General features: G+C 37.8%; 1 protein-coding gene across 4 annotated transcripts in view; it reads left to right on the forward strand.

The window, feature by feature from the left end:
• Positions 1–26,768, forward strand: part of EXOC6 (exocyst complex component 6) — a 222,696-nt gene that overhangs the window by 73,118 nt on the left and 122,810 nt on the right. For all 4 annotated transcript variants that reach the window (XM_021073792.1, XM_021073794.1, XM_021073795.1 and 1 more), the window contains exons 6-8: positions 8,930–9,134; positions 20,057–20,209; positions 23,409–23,477. In XM_021073792.1, the coding sequence (XP_020929451.1) occupies positions 8,930–9,134; positions 20,057–20,209; positions 23,409–23,477 (427 nt within the window). The remainder of the gene's footprint in view (positions 1–8,929; positions 9,135–20,056; positions 20,210–23,408; positions 23,478–26,768) is intronic.

The raw sequence follows: 26,768 nt of genomic DNA on the forward strand, positions 1-26,768 counted from the left end.
GGACACAACATTGTCTCTGTGAGGATGCAGGTTCAATCCCTGGCCTTGCTCAGTGGGTTAAGGATCTGGCATTGCTGTAAGTTGCAGTGTAGGTTGCAGATGCAGTTGTAGGCCTCAGTGTGGCTGAAAAAAAATCTTTATTGCTAGCATATGCTAATAATAATCTGAACCTTCAGTGAGTTGTCATAGTAACATCAAAGATCACTGATCTCAGGTCACCATATCAAATATAATATAATGAAAAAGTGTGAAATATTGCAAGAATTACCAAAATGTGACCACACAGACACAAGTTGAACAAATGCTGTTGGAGAAATGGCGCAGATAGATTGCTTAACACAGAGTTGCCACAAACCCTTCAATTTGTAAAAAATGCAGTTATCTGCCAAACACCATAAAATGTGTGTGCCGAGTGCAAAAATGAGGAGTGCCTGTGCTCTCCTATCAGATTTCCTATGTATTTTTTTATTACTTAAATGAATTTATCACATCTATAGTCATATAATGATCATAACAATACAATTTCACAGGATTTCCATCCCACAGCCCAAGCACATCCCCTCATCCCCCAAACTGTCTCCTCCGGAGACCATAAGTTTTTTGATGTCTGTGAGTCAGCATCTGATCTGCAAAGAAGTTCAGTCTGTCCTTTTTTTCAGATTCCGCATGTCAGTGAAAGCACTGGATGTTGGTGTCTCATTGTACGGCTGACTTCACTTAGCATGATAGTTTCTAGGTCCATCCATGTTGCAAAAAATGCCAGTATTTCGTTCTTTTTAATGGTTGAGTAATATTCCATTGTGTATATGTACCACATCTTCTGGAACCCCTCCTCTGTTGATGGACATTTAGGTTGTTTCCATGTCTTGCCTAGTGCAAAGAGTGCTGCAGTGAACATCGGAGTACATGTTTCTTTGCGAGTCGAGGTTTTCTCTGGGTAGATGCCCAGGAGTGGGATTGCTGGATCAAATGGTAGTTCTATGTTTAGTTTTCTGAGGAATCTCCATAGTGCTTTTCACAGTGGTTGTATCAATTTACAATCCCACCAACAGTGTACTAGTGTTCCTTTTTCTCCACACCCTCTCCAGCACTTATTGTGTGTAGACTTTTTGATGATGGCCATTCTGGCTGGTATAAGGTGGTACCTCAGAGTGGTTTTGATTTGCATCTCTCTAATAATGAGTGATGTTGAACATCTTTTCATGTGTTTCTTGGCCATCTGTATGTCTTCTTTGGAGAAGTGTCTGTTTAGATCTTCTGCCCATTTTTGGATGGGTTTTTTGTTTTTTTGGTATAGAGCTGCAGAAGGTGTTTATAAATTTTGGAGATGAATCCCTTGTCAGTTGATTCACTTGCAAAGATTTTCTCCCATTCTGTGGGTTGTCTTTTCGTTTTTTGGGGGATTTCCTTTGCTGTGCAGAAACTTTGAAGTTTGATTAGGTCCCATTTGTTTATTTATTTATTTATTTATTTTAATTTTCCCACTGTACAGCAAGGGGATCAAGTTATCCTTACATGTATACATTACAATTACATTTTCCCCCCACCCTTTTTTTCTGTTGCAACATGAGTATCTAGACAAAGTTCTCAATGCTACTCATTAGGATCTCCTTGTAAATCTATTCTTTTTTTTTTTTTTTTTTTCCTATTTCTTTGGGCCACTCCCACGGCATATGGAGGTTCCCAGGCTAGGGGTCGAATCGGAGATGTAGCCACCGGCCTACGCCAGAGCCACAGCAACGCGGGATCCGAGCCGCGTCTGCAACCTACACCACAGCTCAGGGCAACGCCGGATCGTTAACCCACTGAGCAAGCACAGGGACCGAACCCGCAACCTCATGGTTCCTAGTCGGATTCGTTAACCACTGCGCCGCGACGGGAACTCCTGTAAATCTATTCTAAGTTGTGTCTGATATGCCCAAGCTCCCGATCCCTCCCACTCTCTCCCCCTCCCATCAGGCAGCCGCAAGTCTTTTCTCCAAGTCCATGATTTTCTTTTCTGAGGAGATGTTCATTTGTGCTAGATATTCGATTCCAGTTATAAGTGATATCATATGGTATTTGTCTTTGTCTTTCTGGCTCATTTCACTCAGTAGGAGAGTCTCTAGTTCCATCCATGTTGCTGCAAATGGCATGATGTCATTCTTTTTTATGACTGAGTACTATTCCATTCTGTATATATACCACATCTTCCGAATCCAATCATCTGTTGATGGACATTTGGGTTGTTTATTTTTGTTTTTATTGTCAATAAAAGGCGGATCTGAGAAGATGTTGCTTTCGTTTATGTCAGAGAGTGTTTGGCGTATATTTTCCTCTAAGAGTTTTATAGTGTCTGGTCTATATGTAGGTCTTTAATCCATTTGGAGTTTATTTTTGTGTATGGTGTTAGGGAGGTTCTAATTGCATTCTTTTCCATGTGGCTGTCCAGTTTTCCCAGCACCACTTATTGAATAAGCTGTCCTTTCTCCATTGTATATTCTTGCCTCCTTTGTCATAGATGAGTTGGCTGTAGGTGCGTGGATTTAATTCTGGGCTTTCTCTCCTGTTCCACTGATCTGTATTTCTGTCTTTGTGCCAGCACCATACGGTTTTGATGATTGTTGCTTTGTAGTATAGTCTGAAGTCTGGGAGCCTGATTCCTCCAGCTCCATTTTTCTTTTTCAGAATGTCTTTGGCTATTCTGGGTCTTTTGTGCTTCCAAACAAACTTTAAAATATTTTGTTCGAGTTCTGTTAAAAATGTCCTTGGTAATTTGATAGGTATTGCATTGAATTTGTATATCACCTTAGGTAGTATAGTCATTTTGATAATACTAACTCTTCCAATCCATGAGCATGGTATATCTTTCCATCTATTTGTGTCATCTTTGATTTCTTTCATCAGTGTCTTATAGTTTTCAGAGTACAGATCTTTTGTCTCTTTAGGTAGGTTTACTCCTAGGTATTTTATTCTTTTGGATGTCATGGTAAATGGGATTGCTTCCCTAATTTCTCTTTCTGATCATTCATAGTTAGTGTATGGAAATGCCATCAATTTCTGTGTATTAATTTTGTATCCTGCCACTTTGCCAAATTCATGGATGAGCTCTAACAGTTTTCTGGTAGAGTCTTTAGGATTCTCTAGGTATAGTATCATGTCATCTGCAAATAGTGATAGTTTTACTTCTTCCTTTCCGATTTGGATTCTTTTTATTTCTTTTACTTCTCTGATTGCCGTGGCTAGGACTTCCAAAACTATGTTGAATAGTGGTGGTGAGAGCCGACATCCTTGTCTTGTTCCTGATCTCAGCAGGAATTCTTTCAGCTTTTCACCATTGAGAATGATGTTAGCTGTGGGTTTGTCATATATGGCCCTTATTATGCTGAGGTAGGTTCCCACTATGCCCACTTTCTGAAGGGTTTTTATCAGAAATGGGTGTTGGATTTTGTCAAAGGCTTTTTCCGCATCTGTTGAGAGGATCATATGGTTTTTATTCAATTTGTTAATGTGGTGTATCATACTGATGGATTTGTGGATATTGAAGAACCCTTGCATTCCTGGGATAAATCCCACTTGATTATGATGTACAGTTCTTTTAACGTATTGTTGGATGCGGTTTGCTAGTATTTTGTTGAGGATATTTGCATCGATGTTCATCATAGATGCAAAAATTGGCCTGTAGTTTTCTTTTTGTGTGGTATCTTTGTCTGTTTTGGTATCAGGGTGATGGTGGCCTCATAGAATGAGTTTGGGAGTATCCCCTCCTCTGCAATTTTTTGAAATAGTTTCAGAAGGATAGGTGTTAGCTCTTCTCTAAATGTTTGATAGAATTCGCCTGTGAAGCCATCTGGTCCTGGAATTTGGTTTGTTGGAAGTTTTTAAATCACAGTTTCAATTTCAGTTCTTGTGATGGGTCCATTAATCTTTTCTATTTCATCTTGGTTTAGTCTTGGAAGATTGTACCTTGCTAAGAATTTGTCCATTTCTTCTAGGTTTTCTGTTTTATTGGTGTACAGTTGCATGTAGTAGTCTTGTATAGCTGCATGATGCTTTGTATTTCAGTGATGTCCGTTGTTACTTCTCCTTTTTCATTTCTAATTTTATTGCTTTGAGTCCTCTCTCTTTTTTTCTTGAGAAGTCTGGCTAAGGGTTTATCAATTTTGTTGATCTTTTCAAAGAACCAGCTTTTCGTTTCATTGATCTTTTCTATGGTTTTCTTTGTTTCTATTTCATTGATTTCTGCTCTGATCTTTATGATTTCTTTCCTTCTACTCACTTGAGGTCTTGTCTGTTCTTCTGTCTCACGCTGCTTTAGATGTAAAGTTAGCTTGTTTATTTGAGCTTTTTCTTGTTTCCTGAGGTGGGCTTGTATTGCTATAAACTTTCCTCTTAGAACAGCTTTCGCTGCATCCCATGGGTTTTGGAGTGTCGTATCTTTGTTGTCATTGGTTCCTAGGTATTTTTTAATTTCCTCTTTGATTTCTTCAGTGATCCATTTGTTTAGTAGCATGTTGTTTCGTCTCCACGTGTTTGTGTTTTTTGCAGATTTTTTTCTTGTTGTTGATTTCCAGTCATATAGTGTTGTTGTCAGAGAAGATGCTTGATATGATTTCATTTTGCTTAAAGTACCGAGGTTGGATTTGTAGCCCAGGATGTGATCCATCTTAGAGAATGTTCCATTCTTGAGAAGAATGTGTATTCTGTTGCTTTTGGCTGGAATATCCTATAAATATCTATGAAGTCCATCTGGTTTAATGCATCATTCAGGGCCTGTGTTTCCATATTGATTTTCTGTCTGGTTGATCTGTCCATTGCTGTAAGTGGGGTGTTAAAGTCCCCCACTATTATTGTGTTATTGTCGATTTGTCCTTTCAAGGTTGTTAGCAGTTGCCGTATGTATTGTGGTGAAGCTAGGTTGTGTGCGTAGATATTTAAAATTGTTATATCTTCTTCTTGGATTGATCCTTTGATCATTACGTAGTGACCTTCTTTGTCCCTTAAAATATTCTTCATTTTAAAGTCTATTTTGTCTGATTTGAATGTTGCTACTTCATCTTCCTTTTGATTCCCGTTTGCATGAAATATTTTCTTCCATCCTCTCACTTTCAGTTTGTATGTGTCCCTAGAAATGAAATGGGTCTCTTGAAGACAGTATATATATGGGTCTTGTTTTTGTATCCATTCAGCCAGCCTTTGTCTTTTGGTTGGGGCATTTAGTCCATTCACATTTAAGGTAATTATTGATATTTATGTTCTCATTGCCATTTTATTATTTGCTTTCGATTTGTTTTTGTTGCTCTTTTTTCTTTCCTACTTCTCTTGTTCTCTCCTCTTCTGGTTTGAAGACTATCTTTAGTGTTGTATTTGAGTTGATTTTTCTTATTTGTTTGTGTATCAATTGTAGATTTTTGGTTTGCAGTTTTTCTGAAGATTTGATATGGGTCTATATGTATATGAGATTATTTTAAGTTGTTGTTCTCTTAATTGCAAGTTCATCTCCAGTGTCCTGCATTTGTACCCACCTCTTCTCATGATTTCTGATTTTTGTGGTATAATTGTACGTGGATGATTTAGTGTCTTACTGTACATATACCTTTAGTGGTGATCCTTGTCATTTGTGGAATTTTTGTTTCCTGTTGCTGTCTCTTCTTTTCTGCCTAGAGAGGTTCCTTTAGTATTTGTTGTAAGGCTGGTTTAGTGTTGCTGAATTCTCTCAACTTTTGCTTATCTGTGAAGGTTTTGATTTCTCCTTCAAATCTGAATAAGAGCCTTGTTGGGTAGATTAATCTTGGTTGGAAGTTTTTTCCTTTCACCACTTTAAGTATATCTTGCCACTCCCTTCTGGCCTGCAGAGTTTTAGCTGAAAAATCTGCCGATAACCGTATTAGGGTTCCCTTGTATGTCATTTGTTTCTTTTCCCTAGCTGCTTTCAGGATTTTCTGCTTGTCTTTAATTTTGGTGAGTTTGATTAATATGTATCTCAGGGTGTTCCTCCTTGGGTTTATTTTATATGGTACTCATTGTGCTTCCTGGATTTGAGTGAGTGGGTCTTTTCCCATGTTAGGGAAGTTTTCGGCTATTTTCTCTTGGAATATTTTTTCTGTCCCCTTCTCTGTCTCTTCTCCTTCTGGCACCCCTATAATACGGATGTTAGTGCGTTTAACATTGTCCCAGAGTTCTCTGAGACTTTCTTCATTTGTTTTTACTCTTTTTTCTCTTTTCTGTTCCTCACCCATAATTTCTACTAATCTGTCCTCCACCTCGCTTATTCGTTCTTCTGCCTCTTGTATTCTGCTGTTAGCTGCCTCTAGTGAATTTTTTATTTCAATTATTGTATTTTGCATCTCTTCTTGTTTAAGTTTTATGTCTTGTATCTCTTTGGTCAGTGTTTCCTGTAAGTTATCTATCTTTGCCTCCAGTTTATTCTAATGTCTTGCATCATCTTCAGCATCAACAGTCTAAAGTCTTTTTCCTGGAGGGTGAGAATCTCCTCATTGCTTAGTTGATTTTCCGGGGTTTTTCCTTTCTCCCTCATCTGAGTTATAGTTCTCTGTGTTTTCTTTTTTTTTTTTTTTTTTTTTTTTTTTACTATTTCTTAGGCCATTCCCACGGCATATGGAGGTTCCCAGGCTAGGGGTCGAATTGGAGCTGTAGCCAGTGGCATATGCCAGAGCCACAGCAACGCTGGATCCAAGCCATGTCTGCAACCTACACCACAGCTCACGGCAATGCCAGATCATTAACCCACTGAGCAAGGGCAGGGACCGAACCTGCAACCTCGTGGTTCCTAGTCGGATTCGTTAACCACTGTGCCATGACTGGAACTCCTATCTTTTCATTTTTATAGGTTTTTGGTGTGGTGACCTTTTTACAGATAATAGAGTTGTATCCTCTCTTATTTCTGGTGTCTGTCCCCCTGTGGCTGAAGTCGGTATGGGGGCTTGCTGTAGGCTTCCTGATGGGAGGGGCTGATGCCTACCCACTGGTAGGTGGAGCTGATTCCTATCCCTCTGGTGGGTGTGGCTTAGTCTCTGGATGGGATTAGAGGTGGGCTGTGTGCCTGAGGGGTCTTTAGGTAGCCTGTTTACTGAGGGGCGGGGCTGGATTGTTGTTTGCCCTAGGGCTTCTCTGCACTGACTGATGGGTGGGGCCACATTCTCCCAAAATGGCCACCTCCAGAGAAAGGCATGCTGCTGTATATTTCCGAGAGCTTTGCTTCCAATATCCTTCCCTCATAACAATCTACATTCACCCCTTTTTTCCCAGGCGGTCCTCAAAGAACTGCAGTCAGGTTTGACCTAGATTCCTATGGAGACTTTGCTTTGCCCTGGGACCCAGTGCAGGTGAAAGTCCGTGTGTGCATTTTAAGAATGGGGTCTCCGCTTCCCCCAGTCCCATGGAGCTCCTGTGCACAAGCGCCACTGGCCTTCAATGCCAGATGCTCCAGGGACTCTTTCTCCCAGTGCCAGATCCCCATACGGAGAGTTTGATGTGGGGCTCAGAACTCTCACTCCTGTAGGTGAGCCTCTGTGAATCAATTAGTTCCCAGTCTGTGAGGCTTCCCACCTGGGAGGTATGGGAATGTTTATGTCACAAAATCACCCCTCCTACCTCTTGATGTGTCCTCCTCTTTGTCTTCTGGAGTAGGGGATCTTTTTTAAGATTTCTGGTCCATTGGGTGAAGAATGCTCAGCCTTTAGTTGTGAATTTTGTTGTTTTTAGGAGAGAAGTTGAGCTCCAGTCCTTCTATTCTGCCATCTTAATCCCATCTCCCCTGTGTATATTATTGTTGTTTTTTGATACTGCCTTTTATTTTTAACATTCAATTTAATGGAAAAGTGTATAATATTATTTGATTAACTGAAAAAATTCCTCCGCCTACTCTCAGATGGTGAATATTGTAGGATACTGACAATTTCGGAAAGTCTCAAGTTATAGTATCTTGAACAAATTATATACTATTTCTCTGTGTTTCATTTTCTCATCTATAGATTGTTAATAGTAATACCTGCCATAGATATCAACCTCACAGAAGTCTAGAGAAACTTAAAGTATGTATATGACAGTGTGTCAATTTCTCTAGGATTCAGTTTCTACTTTACTAATTGCTACATACCTAGCATGTCACCACTGCTTTACAGTAAATTTTTTTTTTTTTTTTTTTTTGCTATTTCTTGGGCCGCTCCCACGGCATATGGAGGTTCCCAGGCTAGGGGTCCAGTCGGAGCTGTAGCCACCAGCCTACGCCAGAGCCACAGCAATGCAGGATCCGAGCCGCGTCTGCAACCTACACCACAGCTCACGGCAACACCAGATCGTTAACCCACTGAGCAAGGGCAGGGACCGAACCCGCAACCTCATGGTTCCTAGTCGGATTCGTTAACCACTGCGCCACGACGGGAACTCCAGTAAATATTTCTCGAATTGAAAAAAATTGACATTGATTTTTAAATGGTTTTGACAATGTTATTTCGTATTGCCTTAAAAAGTGTTAAATTTTCTAAAAAGAGCTTTTTAAAATATATTTTATTTTGATTTTATTTAAATCTGTGCTATGTGCTTTTTTGATGGTAATGTGTGGCTAGGCGAGATACTGTGAAATCAAACATAGAATAACTATTCTAATTAAAAATTTTAGAACTATTATACATATAAACATTTAAGGTTTTGTGATGAGTGTGATAATTTAGATTTAGATATTAAAGATGATGTTATAGATTTAGATGAAATGAAGTAAAGAAATTATATGTTAGTAAATTTTCATCCTGCTGCTTGTTTATATGGTGAATAGTTTGTGCATAGTAAGTAGAAATAAATGTTAATTTTTATATACTTTAACTATAACTTTATCCTTTTTGATGGGAGTGTTGGACTGATTATGTGGATTTAGTTGTAAAATTAATGTGAGAAGAACTTTTTATAGAGTTTTCTTTTTAACTTCTCACAGGTATTATTCTGCTCTAAAAACTATGGAACAATTAGAAAATGTGTATTTCCCCCGGGTCAGTCAGTACCGGTTTTGTCAGTTAATGATAGAAAATCTTCCTAAACTCCGCGAAGATATTAAAGAAATCTCCATGTCTGATCTCAAAGACTTTTTGGAAAGCATTCGAAAGCATTCTGACAAAATAGGTGAAACAGCAATGAAACAGGTGAGATTGAAAAGAAGAGTTTTAATTTAATGTTATTTAATAATCTAGGTTATAGAATATATCCAAAGTTTACTTTTTTTACTTATATAAAATGGTTGGTTTTTTTAATTTATCCTTTTCTGATAATTTTTTAAAATTTATCCTTTTCCTTATTGTTTTAAATGGATTCTATCAGCTTTTGTGTGTATTGCACTTATTCCTTATTTACGTAAATTCAGTCTAACTTGACTCACCAACTGATCTCTCAGCAATCTTCCTCATGTATGTAGTATTACATTAACTTTTCTTTTTCTTGGTCTTTTGTCCTTTTAGGGCCGCAACCACGGCATATGGAGGTTCCCAAGCTAGGGGTTGAACTGGAGCTGTAGCTGCCGGACTACACCATAGCCACAGCAATTTGGAATCAGAGTTGCCTCTGCCACCTACACCACAGATCCTTAGCCCACTGAGCAAGGTCAGGGATCGAACCCACATCCTCATGGATATTATTCGGGTTTGTTAACTGCTGAGCCACAATGAGAACTCCTATATTAACTTTTACAAATAGTCAATTTTGGTATAAAATTAGCTGAAAAATGACAGCCATAGAGGCAAATGGGAGGCTTTTTATGCTAAGGTCACAGGTTATTCTCTTTTTATTTTTTTCATTTTATTTTATATTGTTTTATTTGAAACGGTTTTTTTATTATAGTTGATTTACAGTGTTCTGTCATTTTCTGTTGCACAGCAAAGTGACCCAGCCATACATCCATATACATTCCTTTTTTTCACATTACTCTCCATCATGTTACATCTCAAGTGATCAGATACAGTTAGTTCCTTGTGCTATACAGTGGAATCTCTTTGCTTATCCATTCCAAATGTAATAGTTTGCATCTACTAACCCCAAATTCCTGGTCTACCCCACTCCCTCCCCCGCAACCACAAGTCTGTTCTCCATGTCCATGAGCTTGTTTCTTTTCTGTAGGTAGTTTCATTTGTGCCATATATTAGATCCCACATAGAAGTGATATCATATGGTGTTTGTCTTTCCCTTTCTGACTTAACTTCACTTAGTATGAGAGCCTCTTGTTCCATCCATGTTGCTGCATTATTTTGTTCTTTTTTTTATGCCTGAGTAGTATTCCACTGTGTATATGTACCACATCTTCTTAATCCATTTATCTGTCTTTGGACATTTAAGTTGTTTGTATGTCTTAACTATTGTGAATAGTGCTGCACAGAACACAAGGGTGCACGCATCTTTTTCAAGGAAAGTTTTGTCTGGATATATGCCCAAGAGTGGGATTGCTAGATCATCTGGTAGTTCTATATTTAGTTTTCTGAGGTACCTATGCTTTTTTCCATAGCGGTTGTATAAATTTGCACTCCCACCAACAATGTAGGAGGGTTCCATTTTCTCCACACCCTCCCCAGCTTTTGTTATTTGTAGAGTTACTAATGATGGCCATCCTGAGTAGAATGAGGTGGTACCCCATTGTAGTTTGATTTGCATTTCTCTGATAATTAGTGATGTTGAATATTTTTCCAAGTGTCTGTTGGCCGTCCATATGTCTTCTTTGGAGAAATGTCTTCTTTTTCAATTGGTTTTTTTTTTTTGCTGTTGATTTGTATGAGTTGTTGGTATATTTTAGAGATTAGGTCCTTGTCAGTTGCATCATTTGAAACTATTTTCTCCCATTCTGTAGGTTGTCTTTTTTTTTTTTTTAAATGGGGTCCTTTGCTGTGCAATAGCTTGTCAGTTTGATTAGGTCCTATTGGTTTGTTTTCATTTTTATTTCTATTGCTTTGGAAGACTGACTAAGAAAACATTTGTACGGTTGATGTTGGAGAATGTTTTGCCTATGTTCTTTCTCTCCTAAGAATAAATTACTCTCTTTTTAAAGGAAATCAAAAGTACTGTCTTTGAATTAACTCCTACAGCTCAATAATAGAAAGATGAACAATGGGAAAAGATTTGGTAATTATAAAATAAATGTACCTACCTTTAGCGTCAGTAATTCCTCTCCTAGGTATTTATCAGTGAGAAATGAAAACATTCTTATATGTTCATAAGAGCTTTATTCAGAACTGGCCAAAAACTGGAAATTCCTTAGGTTGCTTCAAAATCTTGGCAATTGTTTTTTGTTTTTCGGCTTTTTTTTTTTTTTTTTTTTAGGGCCACACCCTTGGCATATAGAGGTTCCCAGGCTAGGGGTCAAATCAGAGCTGTAGCTGCTGGCCTACACCACAACCATAGCAACTCGGGATCTGAGCCACGTCTGCAGTCTACACCACAGCTCACGGCAATGCTGGATCCTTAGCCCACTGATCAAGGCCAGGGATTGAGCCCATGTCCTCACGCATACTAGTCTGGCTTGTTAATCACTGAGCTATGAAAGGGACTCCTTGGCAATTGTAAATAATGCTGTTCCGAACACTGGGGTTTATATATCTTTTTGAATTAGTGTTTTTGTTTTTCTTTGGGAGATATCTATCTATCTTTCTATCCAGGAGTAGAGCTGCTGGGTCATAAGATAGTTCTATTTTTAGCTTTTTGAGACACCTCCATACTGTTTTTCACAGTGGCTATACCAATGTGCATTCCCACCAACAGTGTATGAGGGTTCCCTTTTTCTCCATGGAGCAGATTTGATTTTCATATTACTTTGATAGTTATCTTTTATTCAGATTAGTTAAATACTTGGTTGACAAAATTATTTTTATTTGCTATAAATAAAAAGAAGCTACAAAGTAGAATTTAAACCAAACTTTTTTCTTTTCTTATCTGTGAAAGCTAGACCTGAGGCCACTGAGATAGTGTGAATATGGTTAGTTGTGGGTGGTAGTATAAGAATGGAAATAGTAGAAGTGTAGCCCAGTGAGTTAGAGTTTGAACAGCAGATTAGTAGCCTGGAAAAAGTAAATATTAAGAAAGTGTAAGATGGAGTTCGCTTGTGGCACAACAGGTTAAGGATCTGGCATTGTCACTGCAGCAGCTTAGATCGCTACTGTGGTGCAGGTTCAGTCCCTGGCCTGGGAACTTGGATACTGACAAAAAAAAGAGAGAGAGAGAGAGTGTGTGGGTGGGTGTTTGTGTGTATTTGTGTTTGCTTATGTGTGTGATAGAAAGAGAGAGAGCAAAGTAAATGTAAGAGAAGAAGATTCAAAAAGGCAGGTTGAGAAAAAGAATCTGGAGATCTGAATCTAGCTACTGTGATTGTTCCTGAGAACCATATAGGTTAAGAAAGCTGCAGGAATGGAGAACTTGATAGAACCAAAAGATAATATTAAACTTGTTAAACTAGAAAAAAGTGTGGAATTTCATAGTTTTCCTCTGAAGTGATCATCTTTCTCTTCTGTTGATACTTCAAGATAGTAATAGGACTGATTCATTTTATAATATGTAAATCGGAAGCCTCTGATCCTTCCCATAGGACCTCCCATTAATCTCGGGATTACATCTTTCCCATTGGTTGTCTCTGTTCAGTGAGTGTTCTCCCCACTGGTGAGCTCTTCAAATTTTTATATTCTTGCCTTCAGGATCAGTATTTTCAGTGGTTTTTCATTACATCTGGGCAAGGTATTCTGTATTTGCAGTGGGGATAAAAAAACACAACCATATGGTAAAATTTTTCACTGTTAAGCTTGTGAACAGTAGTTTAAAGTTCATGTTCCATTATACATTTTACTTGAGTTTCGTTATTAAACTTATCCTTTCTGAACTGTTTTTCATCGCCCAGTTTTGTACTTTTTCTGCCTTGACAGTCCACCAAATCATGGGTCCTAGGACTTAAGGTTTATGTGAATTTCCTGCTGGGTGGGAATAGACTCCTCCTGGTTTACCACTTATTTTTTCTTGTATAAACAATCAAGCTCCTTACATCTGCAACTTAAAGATAGCCTTTTATACAGACCTCTTTTGTCTATAGGTATTGTTTTCTTTACAGGTTTTCCTCCACGAAATTGAGACGTTAGAGAGTTTTCTAATGGTGAAACAGGTAGAGTCCTTATGAGTTAATAAGAAAATTTGTTTTGTTAAATTTTGGTTTCCCGTTGGCTCCCATTTAATTTCTTGTGATTTTTCAGCGTTGGAAACCTTCTGGAGTCTCTCATAAACTGTGGTCACTTTGGCAGAATCACAGTTTGAGTCTAGCATCTCCTTACATGACATAAATGGAAACCTTGTCCTTTGCTAATCAGTACCTCCCACCCTTGGACATTCTTTGTATATTATGGTTAATTCCATTATCTTATATCCCGTTTATGGATTTGCTTGTTATATATTCACTTCAGTGCCCTATACACACTTTAAACCCAGCATTTCTAAAAGTAACCTCATTATCTTTTCATTATATCAGTTTTTTTTTTCTGTATTTCTTATCTCAGATAGAGGTATCTACTGTTTTCACAAGCTGGAAACTGGGGGATGCTTTGGACTTTTCAGGAGTATTTATACCCTTTATGTAGTTTGTTACTAAATCCTACTTATTAACTATCATTTCTGCTTCTAAATATCTATAGTTTCTGTGCCCTTTCCTCTACTTACTCAGGCTATTGTTATATCGAATTAACTATTTTCCTTTTTTTCTGGTCTTTTCTCCTTTTGCTTTTTGCCCTAAAATGCAAGTTTGACCAAATCACTTATTCTTCAGTGATTCCTAGTTACCTAAGTTCAGATTCCTGAGCATGAAACAAAAACCTCATCTCTTATACTCCCTCTTCCTTGAGTGCTGTTAGGTTATCAGATCTCATAAGTTTTTGAATACACTAGTTGTTTCTTCTACCTAGAATGTCTTCCATTCTTCTAAATTGTCCAGTCTGATGAATTCCTGCTTTTTCCCCCAAAAGCTGACTTAAGCATCACTTTGTGAAATCTACCTTCCTTTGTCTCACTCCTGCTAGCTAGAGATGGTCACTTCCTCTTCAGTGCATACATCTATTGTACTTTTCACACTGCGTTATAATTGGTTATTTCATTTTTTTTTTCCAGCTGCACCCATGGCATATGGAAGTTCTGGGCCAGGGATCACATGTGAGCTGCAGCTGCCACCTATGCCACAGCTGTGGCAACACTGGATCCTTAACCTACTTCATGAGGCTGGGAATTAAACCTGTACTGCCGCACCTATGCCACAGCTGTGACAACATTGGATCCTTAACCCACTATGCCAGAGTGGGAACTCCTTTTTTTGTGTTTTTGACTAGATAGTGAGTTTTTAAGGTGAAGGAGATATATCCATCCTACTTATTTTTGCCTTTCTGGGATCTAGCACTGTGCTGTACATGAGTTGCAGAGGACGTTATTTATTTTTTTAAAAGAGTTTAGAGCTGAGCTTTGGCTTCTCTAGGGATAATTTTTTTAAAGTAAAAGACAGCCTTGCTTTTATAGGGTTTTTCCCCTCAATCTAATATGAAAGATGGGTCCACTATGAGTAGTTTGATGTTTAATTAGCCATTAAATACCTAAAATTCATAGTCTCTGTTAACAGTTTAATATTATATTCCTGACTGACATTTTAGGGGAAAAAGGGACTAAATGGCCAAATAAGTTTGGGAAATCTTGGTTAAATAAAGTTAAGCATATTTCTTATGAATTTTAAATCCCTTGGAAGAGAGATATAGTATGTAATATTTAACTTATTTGAGCATAGAACACCTTTTTAAAGGAGTATCTATTGATACTGTGTGAAATATTAGTTTTATACATAACACAGTTTGGAAACAATGCTTTAAATAAATTTTTTTTATTGTTAAAACTGAAAATCATAGACAAAATTAGTTTGGGCACATGAGGAAAAAGGGAATTCTGATATTTTTTCAGTGAGTAGGTTGATGATAGTAATGGAGGGATAGTGATTTTTCTCAAGCACAAGCCTTTGGAGCCAACATCGGGGTCTAGGTGAGGGTAGAGCTAGATTTCTGTGATTTGCATTGTCTGATTGTCTGAGAGTAGAAAGGTCTGATTAGAAGTCATGTATCCCTTAGAGAGAATTCACCCTAAAGAGGCAGTGGGTAAACTTTCTGCATGCTAACAGAACAGAGTAGCTACAACCTGACCAACCGAAACAGGAGTGTTCCACTAATATGCATTATATAAGGAAGTTAAAATCCTTGATTAAGCCTATATGTTTTTTCAATCTCTAATAATGAAATTCTGATAGTGGAATATCACTAAAATGTGTAAACGAAAATATAAGGGTTCTCAACTTTTTAATCTGTAGAAATGTTCATTTTTGTCAATAATTAAGTTAACAGCTTCTGCATTCTTAGTCTTCACAAACTGGGCATTTTCTGTGGAATATGTTTGCAACTTGACACCATAGTTCTTTCTGTGAGGTTAGTAGACTTTTTTCTATAAATAATCACTTGGAGTTAAGGGAGCATATTTTATGTATGTTCATGTATGTATCATATCTTTTAATTTTTTCTGGGTGTTTTCATTTATGTATTTGGCTTACCTTTTTAAAAAGAATTACTGGTGACGGAGTTCCCGTCGTGGCGCAGTGGTTAACGAATCCGACTAGGAACCATGAGGTTGCGGGTTCGATCCCTGCCCTTGCTCAGTGGGTTAAGGATCTGGTGTTGCCGTGAGCTGTGGTGTAGGTTGCAGCAATGCGGATCCTGCATTGCTGTGGCTCTGGTGTAGGCTGGTGGCTACGGCTCCTATTGGACCCCTAGCCTGGGAATCTCCATGTGCCACGGGAGCGGCCCAAGAAATAGCAAAAAGACAAAAAAAAAAAAAAAAAAAAAAAAGAATTAAAAGGAGAAATAGACAACTTGATAATCGTAGGAGATTTTAATGAACTCCTCTCAGTAACTACTGGCTACTGGCACCAATAGATATAGTAAGGATTTAGTCCTTTTAAATAATATGATTAGCAGAATTCCCATTGTGGCTCTGTGGGTTAAGAACCTGACCAGTACCAAGGATGTGGGTTTGATCCCTGGCCTCACTCAGTAGGTTAAGGATCTGGTGTTGCTGTGAGCTGAGGTGTAGGTCGCAGATGTGGCTTGGATCTGGCATTGCTGTGGCTGTGGCATAGCCTGGCAGCTGCAGCTCCAGTTAAACCCCCAGCCTGGGAACTTCCATCTGCTATGGCTGTGGCCCTAAAAAGATGACAGATAGATCGATACATCAAAAGATCGATAGATAGATAAAGATAGATTAATAAATTATGATTAGCAACCCTGACCTAATCGACACATGTAGCACTGTATCATAGTTTCAGAATATACATTTTTAAAGAACATTTGCCAAGATTGATATTTCTGGTCCATAGATCAGATATCAATAAATTTCAAAGGATTGAAATAATTCAGAACATATTCTTTGGCTATTTTGGCATTATTCCAGAAACTGAAAATAAATAAATAGAAAATCTCGATATGTTTAGAAATTAAGAAATAAAATTCTAAATAACCCATGGGTCAGAGGAGACGCTCATTTGAAATGAGAAAATGTTTTGAATTGAATTATAATGAAAATATGACATTTAAAAAACAGGATGTGACAAAAGTCATGTTTAAGGGAAATTTATAGACTTACATTTATAAACTAGGAAAGGACGGCAGAAATCAGTTATGTAAATACCCATTTTAGGAAGTTAGAGAAACAACAGCAAATTAAACTTAATAAAAGTAGAAGTATTGACATGACATAAAAAGCATAGGCAACATAAACAAAAATAAGTGGAATTACATCAAACTCAAAAGCATCTGTGTAGCAAAGAAGACCATTAACAGAGTGAAAAGGCAACCTATAGAATGGGAGGAAAGATTTGCAAACTATACGTCTGATTAGGAGTTAATCTCCAAAATAAGTAAGAATTAACTTAATAACAAAAAGATAATCACCTAATTAAAAAATGAACTAGAGGAGTTCCCGTCGTGGCGCAGTGGTTGACGAATCCGACTAGGAACCATGAGGTTGCGGGTTCGGTCCCTGCCCTTGCTCAGTGGGTTAACGATCCGGCGTTGCTGTGAGCTGTGGTGTAGGTTGCAGACGCGGCTCGGATCCCGCGTTGCTGTGGCTCTGGCATAGGCCAGGGGCTACAGCTGCAATTGGACCCCTAGTCTGGGAACCTCCATATGCCGCGGGAGCGGCCCAAAGAGATAGCAAAAAGACAAAAAAAAAAAAAAAAAAAAAAAGAACTAGAAATTTCTATATATATTTCTCCAAAGGAACATGGCTAACAAGAGAGTTCGTGCTGTGGCTTAGCAGGTTAAAGACTTGACATAGTATCGCTGAGGATGTGGATTTGATCTGTGGCCTCGCTCAGTGGGTTAAGGATCCAGCAGTGGAGGTTGCAGATGTGGCTCAGATCCCATGTTGCTGTGGCCAGCAGCTGCAGCTCCAATTCGACCCACTAGCCAGGAGCTTCTACATGCCACAGGTGCAGCCCTAAAAAGAAAAAAAAAGTCATCAGGTGTACAGAAAAATGCTAAACTTCATTAAGCATTAGGGAAATGTATCGAAATCACAGTAGGATACTCCCTTATACCTCTCAAAATGGCTATTACCGCCCCCCCCCAAAGTGCAGCATGTGTTGGTAAGGAAAAAATTGGAACCCTTGCACAATATTGATGGGAATGCCATATGGTCTAGCGGCTATGGAAAATAGTATGGAGGTTCCTGAAAAAATTAAAAATAGAGCTATCCTATGTCCCATGATGGTATTTATCCAAAAAACCCTCAGCATCTTGAAGAGATACTAGCATTCCCATACTCTTTGCAGCATTACTCATAATATCCAGGATGTGGAAACAACCTAAATGTCCACTGATGAATAGATTAAGAAAATGCGTTATATACATGCAATGGAATGTTATCCAGCCTTTAAAAAAGAAATTATGAACTATCTAAAAAGTCAAATTCATAGAATCAGAGAGTGGGATGGTGGTTGCTAGGGGAAATGAGGAGTTGTTAATCAGTTGTTAATCAACAGGCATAGAGTTTCAGTCAAGATGAATAAACTTAATTCATCTGTAAAAACATACCTATCAGCAATAATATATTATTAATAGAACATATTAATAATGTAAAATGCATGTACACTTAAAAATTCAAGAGGGTAGATCTCATGTTAAATGTACTTACCAGAATAAAATAAAATTGAAAAAAAGAAAATGGAAGGAGATAATCAAGGTAAGAGTAGAATTGGAGTTCCTGCTGTGGCACAGAATGTGGAGGATCTGGTGTTGTCTCTGTAGCAGTGTGGGTTTGATCCCTGGCCTGGCACAGTGAGTTAAGGATCTGGCATTGCCGCAGCTACACCTCAGGTTCCATCCCTGGCCCAGAAACTTCCTTATGTTGCAGATGTGGCCAAAAAAAAAAAAAAAAAAAAAAAAAAAAAGGAGAGAGAGAGAAGAGTAGAAATCAGTGTAATATAAAACAGGGAGTTTTTACACCTTCTGTAGCTCCACACCAAAAAAACAAACAAGCCTATCAAAAATGCGCAGAAGATCTAAACAGACACTTCTCCAAAGAAGACATACAGATGGCCAAGAAACACATGAAAAGATGTTCAACATCACTCATTATTAGAGAGATGCAAATCAAAACCACTCTGAGGTACCACCTTATACCAGCCAGAATGGCCATCATCAAAAAGTCTACACACAATAAGTGCTGGAGAGGGTGTGGAGAAAAAGGAACACTAGTACACTGTTGGTGGGATTGTAAATTGGTGCAACCACTGTGGAAAGCACTATGGAGATTCCTCAGAAAACTAAACATAGAACTACCATTTGATCCAGCAATCCCACTCCTGGGCATCTACCCAGAGAAAACCTCGACTCGCAAAGAAACATGTACTCCGATGTTCACTGCAGCACTCTTTGCACTAGGCAAGACATGGAAACAACCTAAATGTCCATCAACAGAGGAGGGGTTCCAGAAGATGTGGTACATATACACAATGGAATATTACTCAACCATTAAAAAGAACGAAATACTGGCATTTTTTGCAACATGGATGGACCTAGAAACTATCATGCTAAGTGAAGTCAGCCGTACAATGAGACACCAACATCCAGTGCTTTCACTGACATGCGGAATCTGAAAAAAGGACAGACTGAACTTCTTTGCAGATCAGATGCTGACTCACAGACATCAAAAAACTTATGGTCTCCGGAGGAGACAGTTTGGGGGATGAGGGGATGTGCTTGGGCTGTGGGATGGAAATCCTGTGAAATTGTATTGTTATGATCATTATATGACTACAGATGTGATAAATTCATTTAAGTAATAAAATATTTAAAAAAACAAACAACAACAAAAAAACCCAGGGAGTTCTTTTGCGGTACAGCAGGTTAAGAATCCAGTTGCCACTGCAGGGGCTCGTGTCCTTGCTATGGCTTGGGTTCAGTTCCTGGCCTGGAAACTTCCAAATACCATGGGTACTACCAAAAAAAAAAAACTTATAATAGAAAACAAAATACAGTATGGAGGATCAACAAAGCCAAAAGTTGATTCCTAATCTTTTCAAATAAAATTGATAACTCCCTGCAAAACCTCTGAACAAAGAAGAGGGCACAAATCATGAATAAAAAATGGGACATCATTCCAGATCCTACACTTACAGACATTAAAAAGATGAGAAAATATGAACAAATTCTTGAACCACCTTTGACCACTAAATTTTCTTTTTTTCAATTTTTTAGAAATTGAAGTCTAATTCACGTACAGTGTTGTGTTAGTTTCAGGTGTACAGCAAAATGATTCAGTTATACATACATATGTATCCATTTTTAAAAGATTCTTTTCCCTTACAGTTTATTTCAAAATATTGAATATAGCTCCCTGTGCTCTACAGTAGGTCCTTGTAAGTTATCTGTTTTATATATAGTAGTGTGTATATGTTAATCCCAAACTCCTATTTAATCCCTCCCTACACACAGTAAATTTTCAAATAATCTGAATTTTTCTTTTTCCAAAATAGGCACAGCAGCAGAAAACCTTCAGTATTACTCTGCAGAAGCAAAATAATGTAAAATTTGGGAAGAATATGTATATAAATGATAGAATTCCAGAAGAAAGGAATGAAATTGAATTGAAACATGGATTTGAGGAAGAGGATGAAAATGAAGAGGAGGTGATCTTTCTTTGTTTATATCTTTGTTCCTTCCTTTTTTAATTTTTAAATTTTTGGGGGAGTTCCTACTGATGCTCAGCAGGTTAAGAACCCAGCTCATATTCATGAGGATGTGGGTTTCCCTGCCCTCACTCAGTGGATTAAGGATCAACATTGCTGTAAGCTGTGATGTAGGTCGCAGATGGGGCTCAGATCCCAGCATTGCCGTGGCTATGGCTTAGGTCAGCAGCTGCAGTTCCAATTCTACACCTAGCCTGGGAAATTGCATATGCCACAGGTACTGCCCTAAAAAGCAAAAAAAAAAAGAAAAAAAAAAAATTTTCGGCTGCACCTTGTGGCTTGTGTAAGTTCCTGGGCCAGAGATTGAACCTGTGCCATGGAAGTGACAATGCTAGATCTTTAACTTGCTGAGCCAGCAGGGAACTCCCTTCTTTCCTTTCTTTTCATCTTTTTTTCTCTCCATTCTCCCTCTCTCATCTATTTTTTTTTTTTTTTCCTTTTTTAGGCCCGTACCCATGACATATGGAAGTTCCCAGGCCAGGAGTCTAATCGGAGCTGTAGCCACTCGCCTGTGCCACAGACACAGCAACACCAGATCCGAACTGCATGTGCAATATACACCACAGCTTGTGGCAATGCCAGATCTTTAACCCACTGAGCGAGGCCAGGAATCAAACCTGCATCCTCATGGATACCAGTCAGATTCATTTCCACTGAGCCATGATTGGAACTCCATCTCTCATCTATTTTGGAATGACTTTTTTGAATTGTAGGTTGTCTTCCTGTGTGCATATTGAATTAATGTAGATCAGTTTGTGATGAGCTATTAGGGCAAAAGAGTCATCTAAAATGTTAGTCTGCATAATTGACAGATAAGATGTATCATAGATTGTATTTGTAAGCTGCAAATATTTGAACCTAGGTGTTCTGCCATAATTAGCAGTAAAAGTGTAAATTTAATAATTCCTTTTTGTAGTGAACACTCATATATTACTTACCCATGGCAGTAATTTAATGCATAATGGCTTAACCGCCTCATTTAGACTAATTTGGATAGCCTACCTTTTTTTCTTCTTTGGTGCTGAGATACTTACTACAAAGTAATTTTTTTTACATTTGAAATTAAAGTATAGTTGATACATGGTGTTGTGCCAATTTCTGCTATACAGCAAAAATACATATATATTATTTAATGTCCTTCTAATATAGAATTAATTCTGATTAGTCCCATGAAATTAAATAATTGTGGGGTTTTTTGTTTGTTTTGTTTTTTGTTTTTTGGGGGGCTGAACCTGCGGCATATGGAGGTTCCCAGGCCAGGGGTCAAATCAGAGCTGTAGCTGCCACCGTACACCACAGCCACAGCAATGCCAGATCCGAGCCGTGTCTGATGCCTACACCATAGCTCATGGCAATGCCGGATTCTTTTTTTTTTTTTTTAATCTTTTTTTTGCTATTTCTTGGGCCACTCCCGCAGCATATGGAGGTTCCCAGGCTAGGGGTCCAGTCGGAGCTGTAGCCCCTGGCCTATGCCAGAGCCATAGCAATGCGGGATCCGAGCCACATCTGCAACCTACACCACAGCTCATGGCAACACTGGATGGTTAACCCACTGAACAAGGGCAGGGACCGAACCCGCAACCTCATGGTTCCTAGTCGGATTCATTAACCACTGCGCCACAATGGGAACTCCAACGCCGGATTCTTAAGCCACTGGGCGAGGCCAGGGATTGAACCTGTGTCCTCATGGATGCTAGTCAGATTCGTTTCTGTTGAGCCACGATGGAAACTCCTAAATAATTGTTTCTGAAAGCTGCTTTTTTGTTCTTTTTTTCTTTCTTTTTTTTTTTTCTTTTTAGGGTTGCACCTGAGGCATGTGGAAATTCCCAGGCTAGGAGTCGAATCTGAGCTGCAGCTGATGGCCACAGCCACAGCAACGCGGAATCCAGGATGTGTCTGGATCTACACCACAGCTCTTGGCAATACAGGATCCTTAACCCATTGAGCAGAGCCAAGGATTGAAACCATATCCTCATGGTTGCTTGTCAGGTTTGTAACCCACTGAGCTACTACGGGAACTCCCTGTTCCTTCTTTATTATTATTCAGAGAATCTCTATAAGTCTGTGCTCTCTTGAAATTCAGCATGGTGTAAATGGACTGTCTCATCTTTTTATCTTAATTTTCCTTCATCTGCTTTGCATTATCTTTAACTGCTAGAAGCATTATCATCGTACCTTATCCCCAGATCAATACTCTAAGTGAAACTTGGTTGTTTCCCTTTTCTCCCCAGTGTATTTTACTGTTACCATATTTTGCTTCTGCCGTTTTCCCAAATAAATAACACTGTGATAAAAATAATTTAAGTTCATCCTGAGGATTTGTGAGAATAGAAATGTCTATCTTTAAGAAAAGTTTTTCAGAGCGTCTGTTGTGGCTCGGCGGTGAATGAACCCAACTAGTATTCATGAGGACATGAGTTCAATCCCTGGCCTCATTCAGTATGTTAAGGATCCAGCATTGCTGTGGCTGTGGGGTTGGCTGGAGGCTACAGTTTGGAATCGACCCCTAGCCTGGGAACCTCCATGTGCCACTGGTGTGGGCCTAAAAAGACAAAAAAAAAAAAAAAAAAAAAAAAAAACCAGTAAAAAAAGAAAAGTTTCTCAAGTTTGGGAAACTATATTACTCTGTTTCGTCAATTCTAAGGTGAACTTTAAAAACATTATCAACATCTCAGAATCAGAATACATCTTAAAATTGATGATACTATAGTCTCAAGTGGTAGTGTTTTCTTTCTTAGTGTTACATAATAGTGATGATGTCTTCAATTTGATGAAATGATAAATCATGTGACTTAGCTGCAGAAGAGAAGGAACTTCTACAGTTAAACCATACATTCATGCACCGTCTTTACCAAAAAGCAATAATGATGTATCTAGTTATCCATAGCAATTTTCTGGTAATCTACCAAGCATGTTAAAGATATACAGCCTCTCCTCTTTATTACCTAATAATCTAAAGCAGCCAACAATGATGACAAATATATGAAGAATGAACTACTAAGCAAATGCCAAAACAAAATAAAAAAGCCATTGTGTTTATATTATATGCTTTTTATAGCTGGTAAATGTTAGAACGTGAATCTCAATAGTGGACTGGTAGTTTGACTTATGATTTTTTAAAAATGGATTTATTTTTCAGGTCTTAACTGTTCAAGATCTTGTTGATTTTTCCCCTGTTTACCGATGTTTGCACATTTATTCTGTTTTGGTAAGTATCTTTTATATATGTGTGTGTGTGTGTGTGTATGTTTTGTGTATACCTATATGTGTGTATACACACATGTGTGCATGTATTTGTATTATTAAAAAGACATGTGTGGTTTTTAGGTCTACTTTTCTAAAGGCTGCCCTCAAGCTCAGTGAGCTGCAAATCTTCTTGTAGTATTTATTTGTGAAATAATCCACTGAGTGTAAGGCATTTATTTTTTTCTTTAACTTGTCCTAGTCTACTTCCAAGTATACTTTTCATGTATATTAAAAGAACCTGACATTTCTGTCTTCTTCCCTTTGTGCTGTTGTTGTATCACAGCTAACTTTTATATATGTTACTTTCGTTTGTTTGTTTGTTTTTTGGTTTTTAGGGCTGCACCTGTAGCGTATGGAAGTTCCCAGGCTAGGGTGGAATCTAAGCTACAGCTGCTGGCCTCTGTCACAGCCACAGCAACACGGGATCCGAGCCGTGTCTCTGACCTGTACCGTAGTTCACAGCAACACAGGATCCTTAATCCTCTGAGTAAGGCCAGGAATTGAACCTGAATCCTCATGGATAGTAGTTGGGTTTTACCCGCTGACCTGTAACGGGAACTCCTTAAATATGTGACTTCTGTATTTGTTTACTCCACAGCACATTGTTTTCATTTTTGGCTGGATAGTTAACCCCCACCCCTTTTTTAAATAGCATTTTTGTGATATATTCATGTAACAAAAAAATTTCCCCTTGGAGTTCTCGTCGTGGCTCAGTGGTTAACGAATCCGACTAGGAACCATGAGGTTCTGGATTAAGGATCTGGCATTGCCATCAGCTGTGGTGTAGGTCTCAGACGTGGCTCAGATCCCTCATTGCGATGGCTCTGGTGTAGACCAGTGGCTACAGCTCCGATTAGACCCCTTAGCCTGGGAACCTCCAAATGCCATGGGAGCAGCCCTAGAAAAAGTAAAAAGACAAAAAAAAAAAAAATTCCCCTTGTAATATATGCAACACAGTGGTATTAGCAGGTTCACAAGGATGTGCAACCAGTACTGCTAATTCCAGAACATTTCAATATCACAAAAAAGAAATCCTTACCTATTAGCAGTCACTCCTTATCCCCTGCTCCCCAGTCCCTGGAAACCACTAATTTACTCTCTCTATGAATTTGCCTATTCTGGATAGCTATACAAGTGGAATCATACTGTATGTGGCCATTTGTGTTCAACTTCTTTCACATAGGTAGAAATTAAAGTTATTGATTGAAGTCTTCTTTTTTTTAAAAAAAAAAAAATAAGTTTTCTTTTCTTTTCATTTTTGCCTGCTCCTGGGGCATGTGGAAATTCCTGGGCCAGAGATTGAACCCTTGCCACAGCAGCAGCTTGAGCCAATCAGTGACAATGCAAATCCTTAACCTGCTGTGCCACCTGAGAACTTCTCTTTTTAAATATAGACATTTAAAGGTATAAATTTCCTTCTAACCACTGCTTTAGCTGCATCCATGTGTTTTGGTGTGTTGTATGTTTTTTCCATTTATCTCAAAATATTTTCTAAATTCCTGTGATTTCTTCTTTAACTCATTGGTTATTTAGGTGTTTAATCCCCATGTTTGTGAATTTCTCAAAAGTCCTACTATTGATTACAATTTAATCTCACTGTGGTCAGAAATAATACTTTGTATGATTTCAGTCCTTTTAAATTTATTCAGGCTTGTTTTATGGCCTAACATTTGCTTTATCCTGGAGAATATTCCATGTAAACTTGAGAAGAATATATATCTGGCTGTTGTTGGGTGGTGTGATCTGTAGACACCAATTAGGTCTAGTTACTTTATAATGTTCAAATCTTCTGTTTCCTTATTGATTTTCTGCCTCTTCTGTTTTTGAAAGTGAGAATATTATAGCCTCCAAATATAACTATTGAGTTGTCTATTCTTCCCTTAGTTCTGCCAGTTTTTACTTCATATATTTTTAAGACTTTGTTGCTTTCTCATGTACCATTTTCTGACGTACCATTTTAATTCTCTTGTCGTTTGTTTATACATATGTATTCACTGTTTTCTTAGCATTTGCCCTGGGATTACAGTGAACATCTTTATCTTAAAACAATATAGTTCACAGTTACCCCTTTCCTCTGTGTTATTGTTATCATACTAATTATATATTTATATATTATCAGCCATTGACACAGATTTATCATTCTTTATACAGTTGTTTTTTGAATCAGAAGAAAGAAGTTCGAAACAAAAGTACATTTTTACTGTCTTTATAGTTACCTCTGTATTCACCTTTACTGGTATTCTTAATTTTTTTCATGTGAATTGAAGTGTCCTTTAGTTTCTGCCAGAAGTAGTCCTATTAATATTTTAGGGAAGGTTCTGCTAGCATCAGTTCTCTCAATTTTGCTAGCATCATCAATCTCTCAATATAAATACACATATTTAACTGTATTTACCTGAGAATGTCTTAATTCTCTTTTGCTTTTTAACAGTAGTTTTGGTGGATATAGAATTCTTGGTTTTTCTTTCAGCACTTTTGATATGTCATTCCATTGCCTTCTTAAGCCACTTACTTTTAAAAAGTTTTGAGGTTTGGATTACTTATGTAATTTAAAAATAATGACAGTTATGTTCATTAGAATAAATGGAATTATCTTTATTAGCTAACCTTTTTTTTCTTTTAGCCCTCTATTGAAAGATAGGACCAGTTCTGCCCTTCATAGCTAAGATAAAAATGATATACAAGCACAATATCAATGTAAACTCATTTTTTACAAATAAGTTAATAATATTCAAATGTGTTGAGCTTTTTGAATGGACCTTTAAGAAGAATTTCTCTTTTTAAAGCTATACAAACTCAATCTATAGAATCAAAATAATACTTTTTAGTCTGTTCTATGAAAAATAATTATTCAAATGTGTGTGTGTATAAACTACCTTAACTTTGTAGATTATTTTCAGTTTCAGGTGACTATATATATATATATATATATAGATATGTGTGTGTGTGTTATATAAATACACATATTTAACTCTATTTACACCTGAGGCAAACAGAGGCTGAGTTCCATCAAGATTATACTGCTGTCTGGTGTTATAGATCAACAGATATCTGCTGTTCTCATGTTGTTTTATTCTTTCACTACTCCTTTCAAGTTAGATGTTTTCCTGTAGATTTTTTGGGTTTGGTGTAGAGGAATGATTTTTTTTGCTTTGGTTAGTGCTCAATTTTTCTGTCTTATATGGACACCATAAACTATAGTGAGTGCCAGTAGCACTTTTGTTACTTTTTATTATCCCTGTGCTGTATCTAC

The sequence above is a fragment of the Sus scrofa genome, chromosome 14 (genome assembly GCF_000003025.6).
Source record: "Sus scrofa isolate TJ Tabasco breed Duroc chromosome 14, Sscrofa11.1, whole genome shotgun sequence".
NCBI lineage: Eukaryota > Metazoa > Chordata > Mammalia > Artiodactyla > Suidae > Sus > Sus scrofa.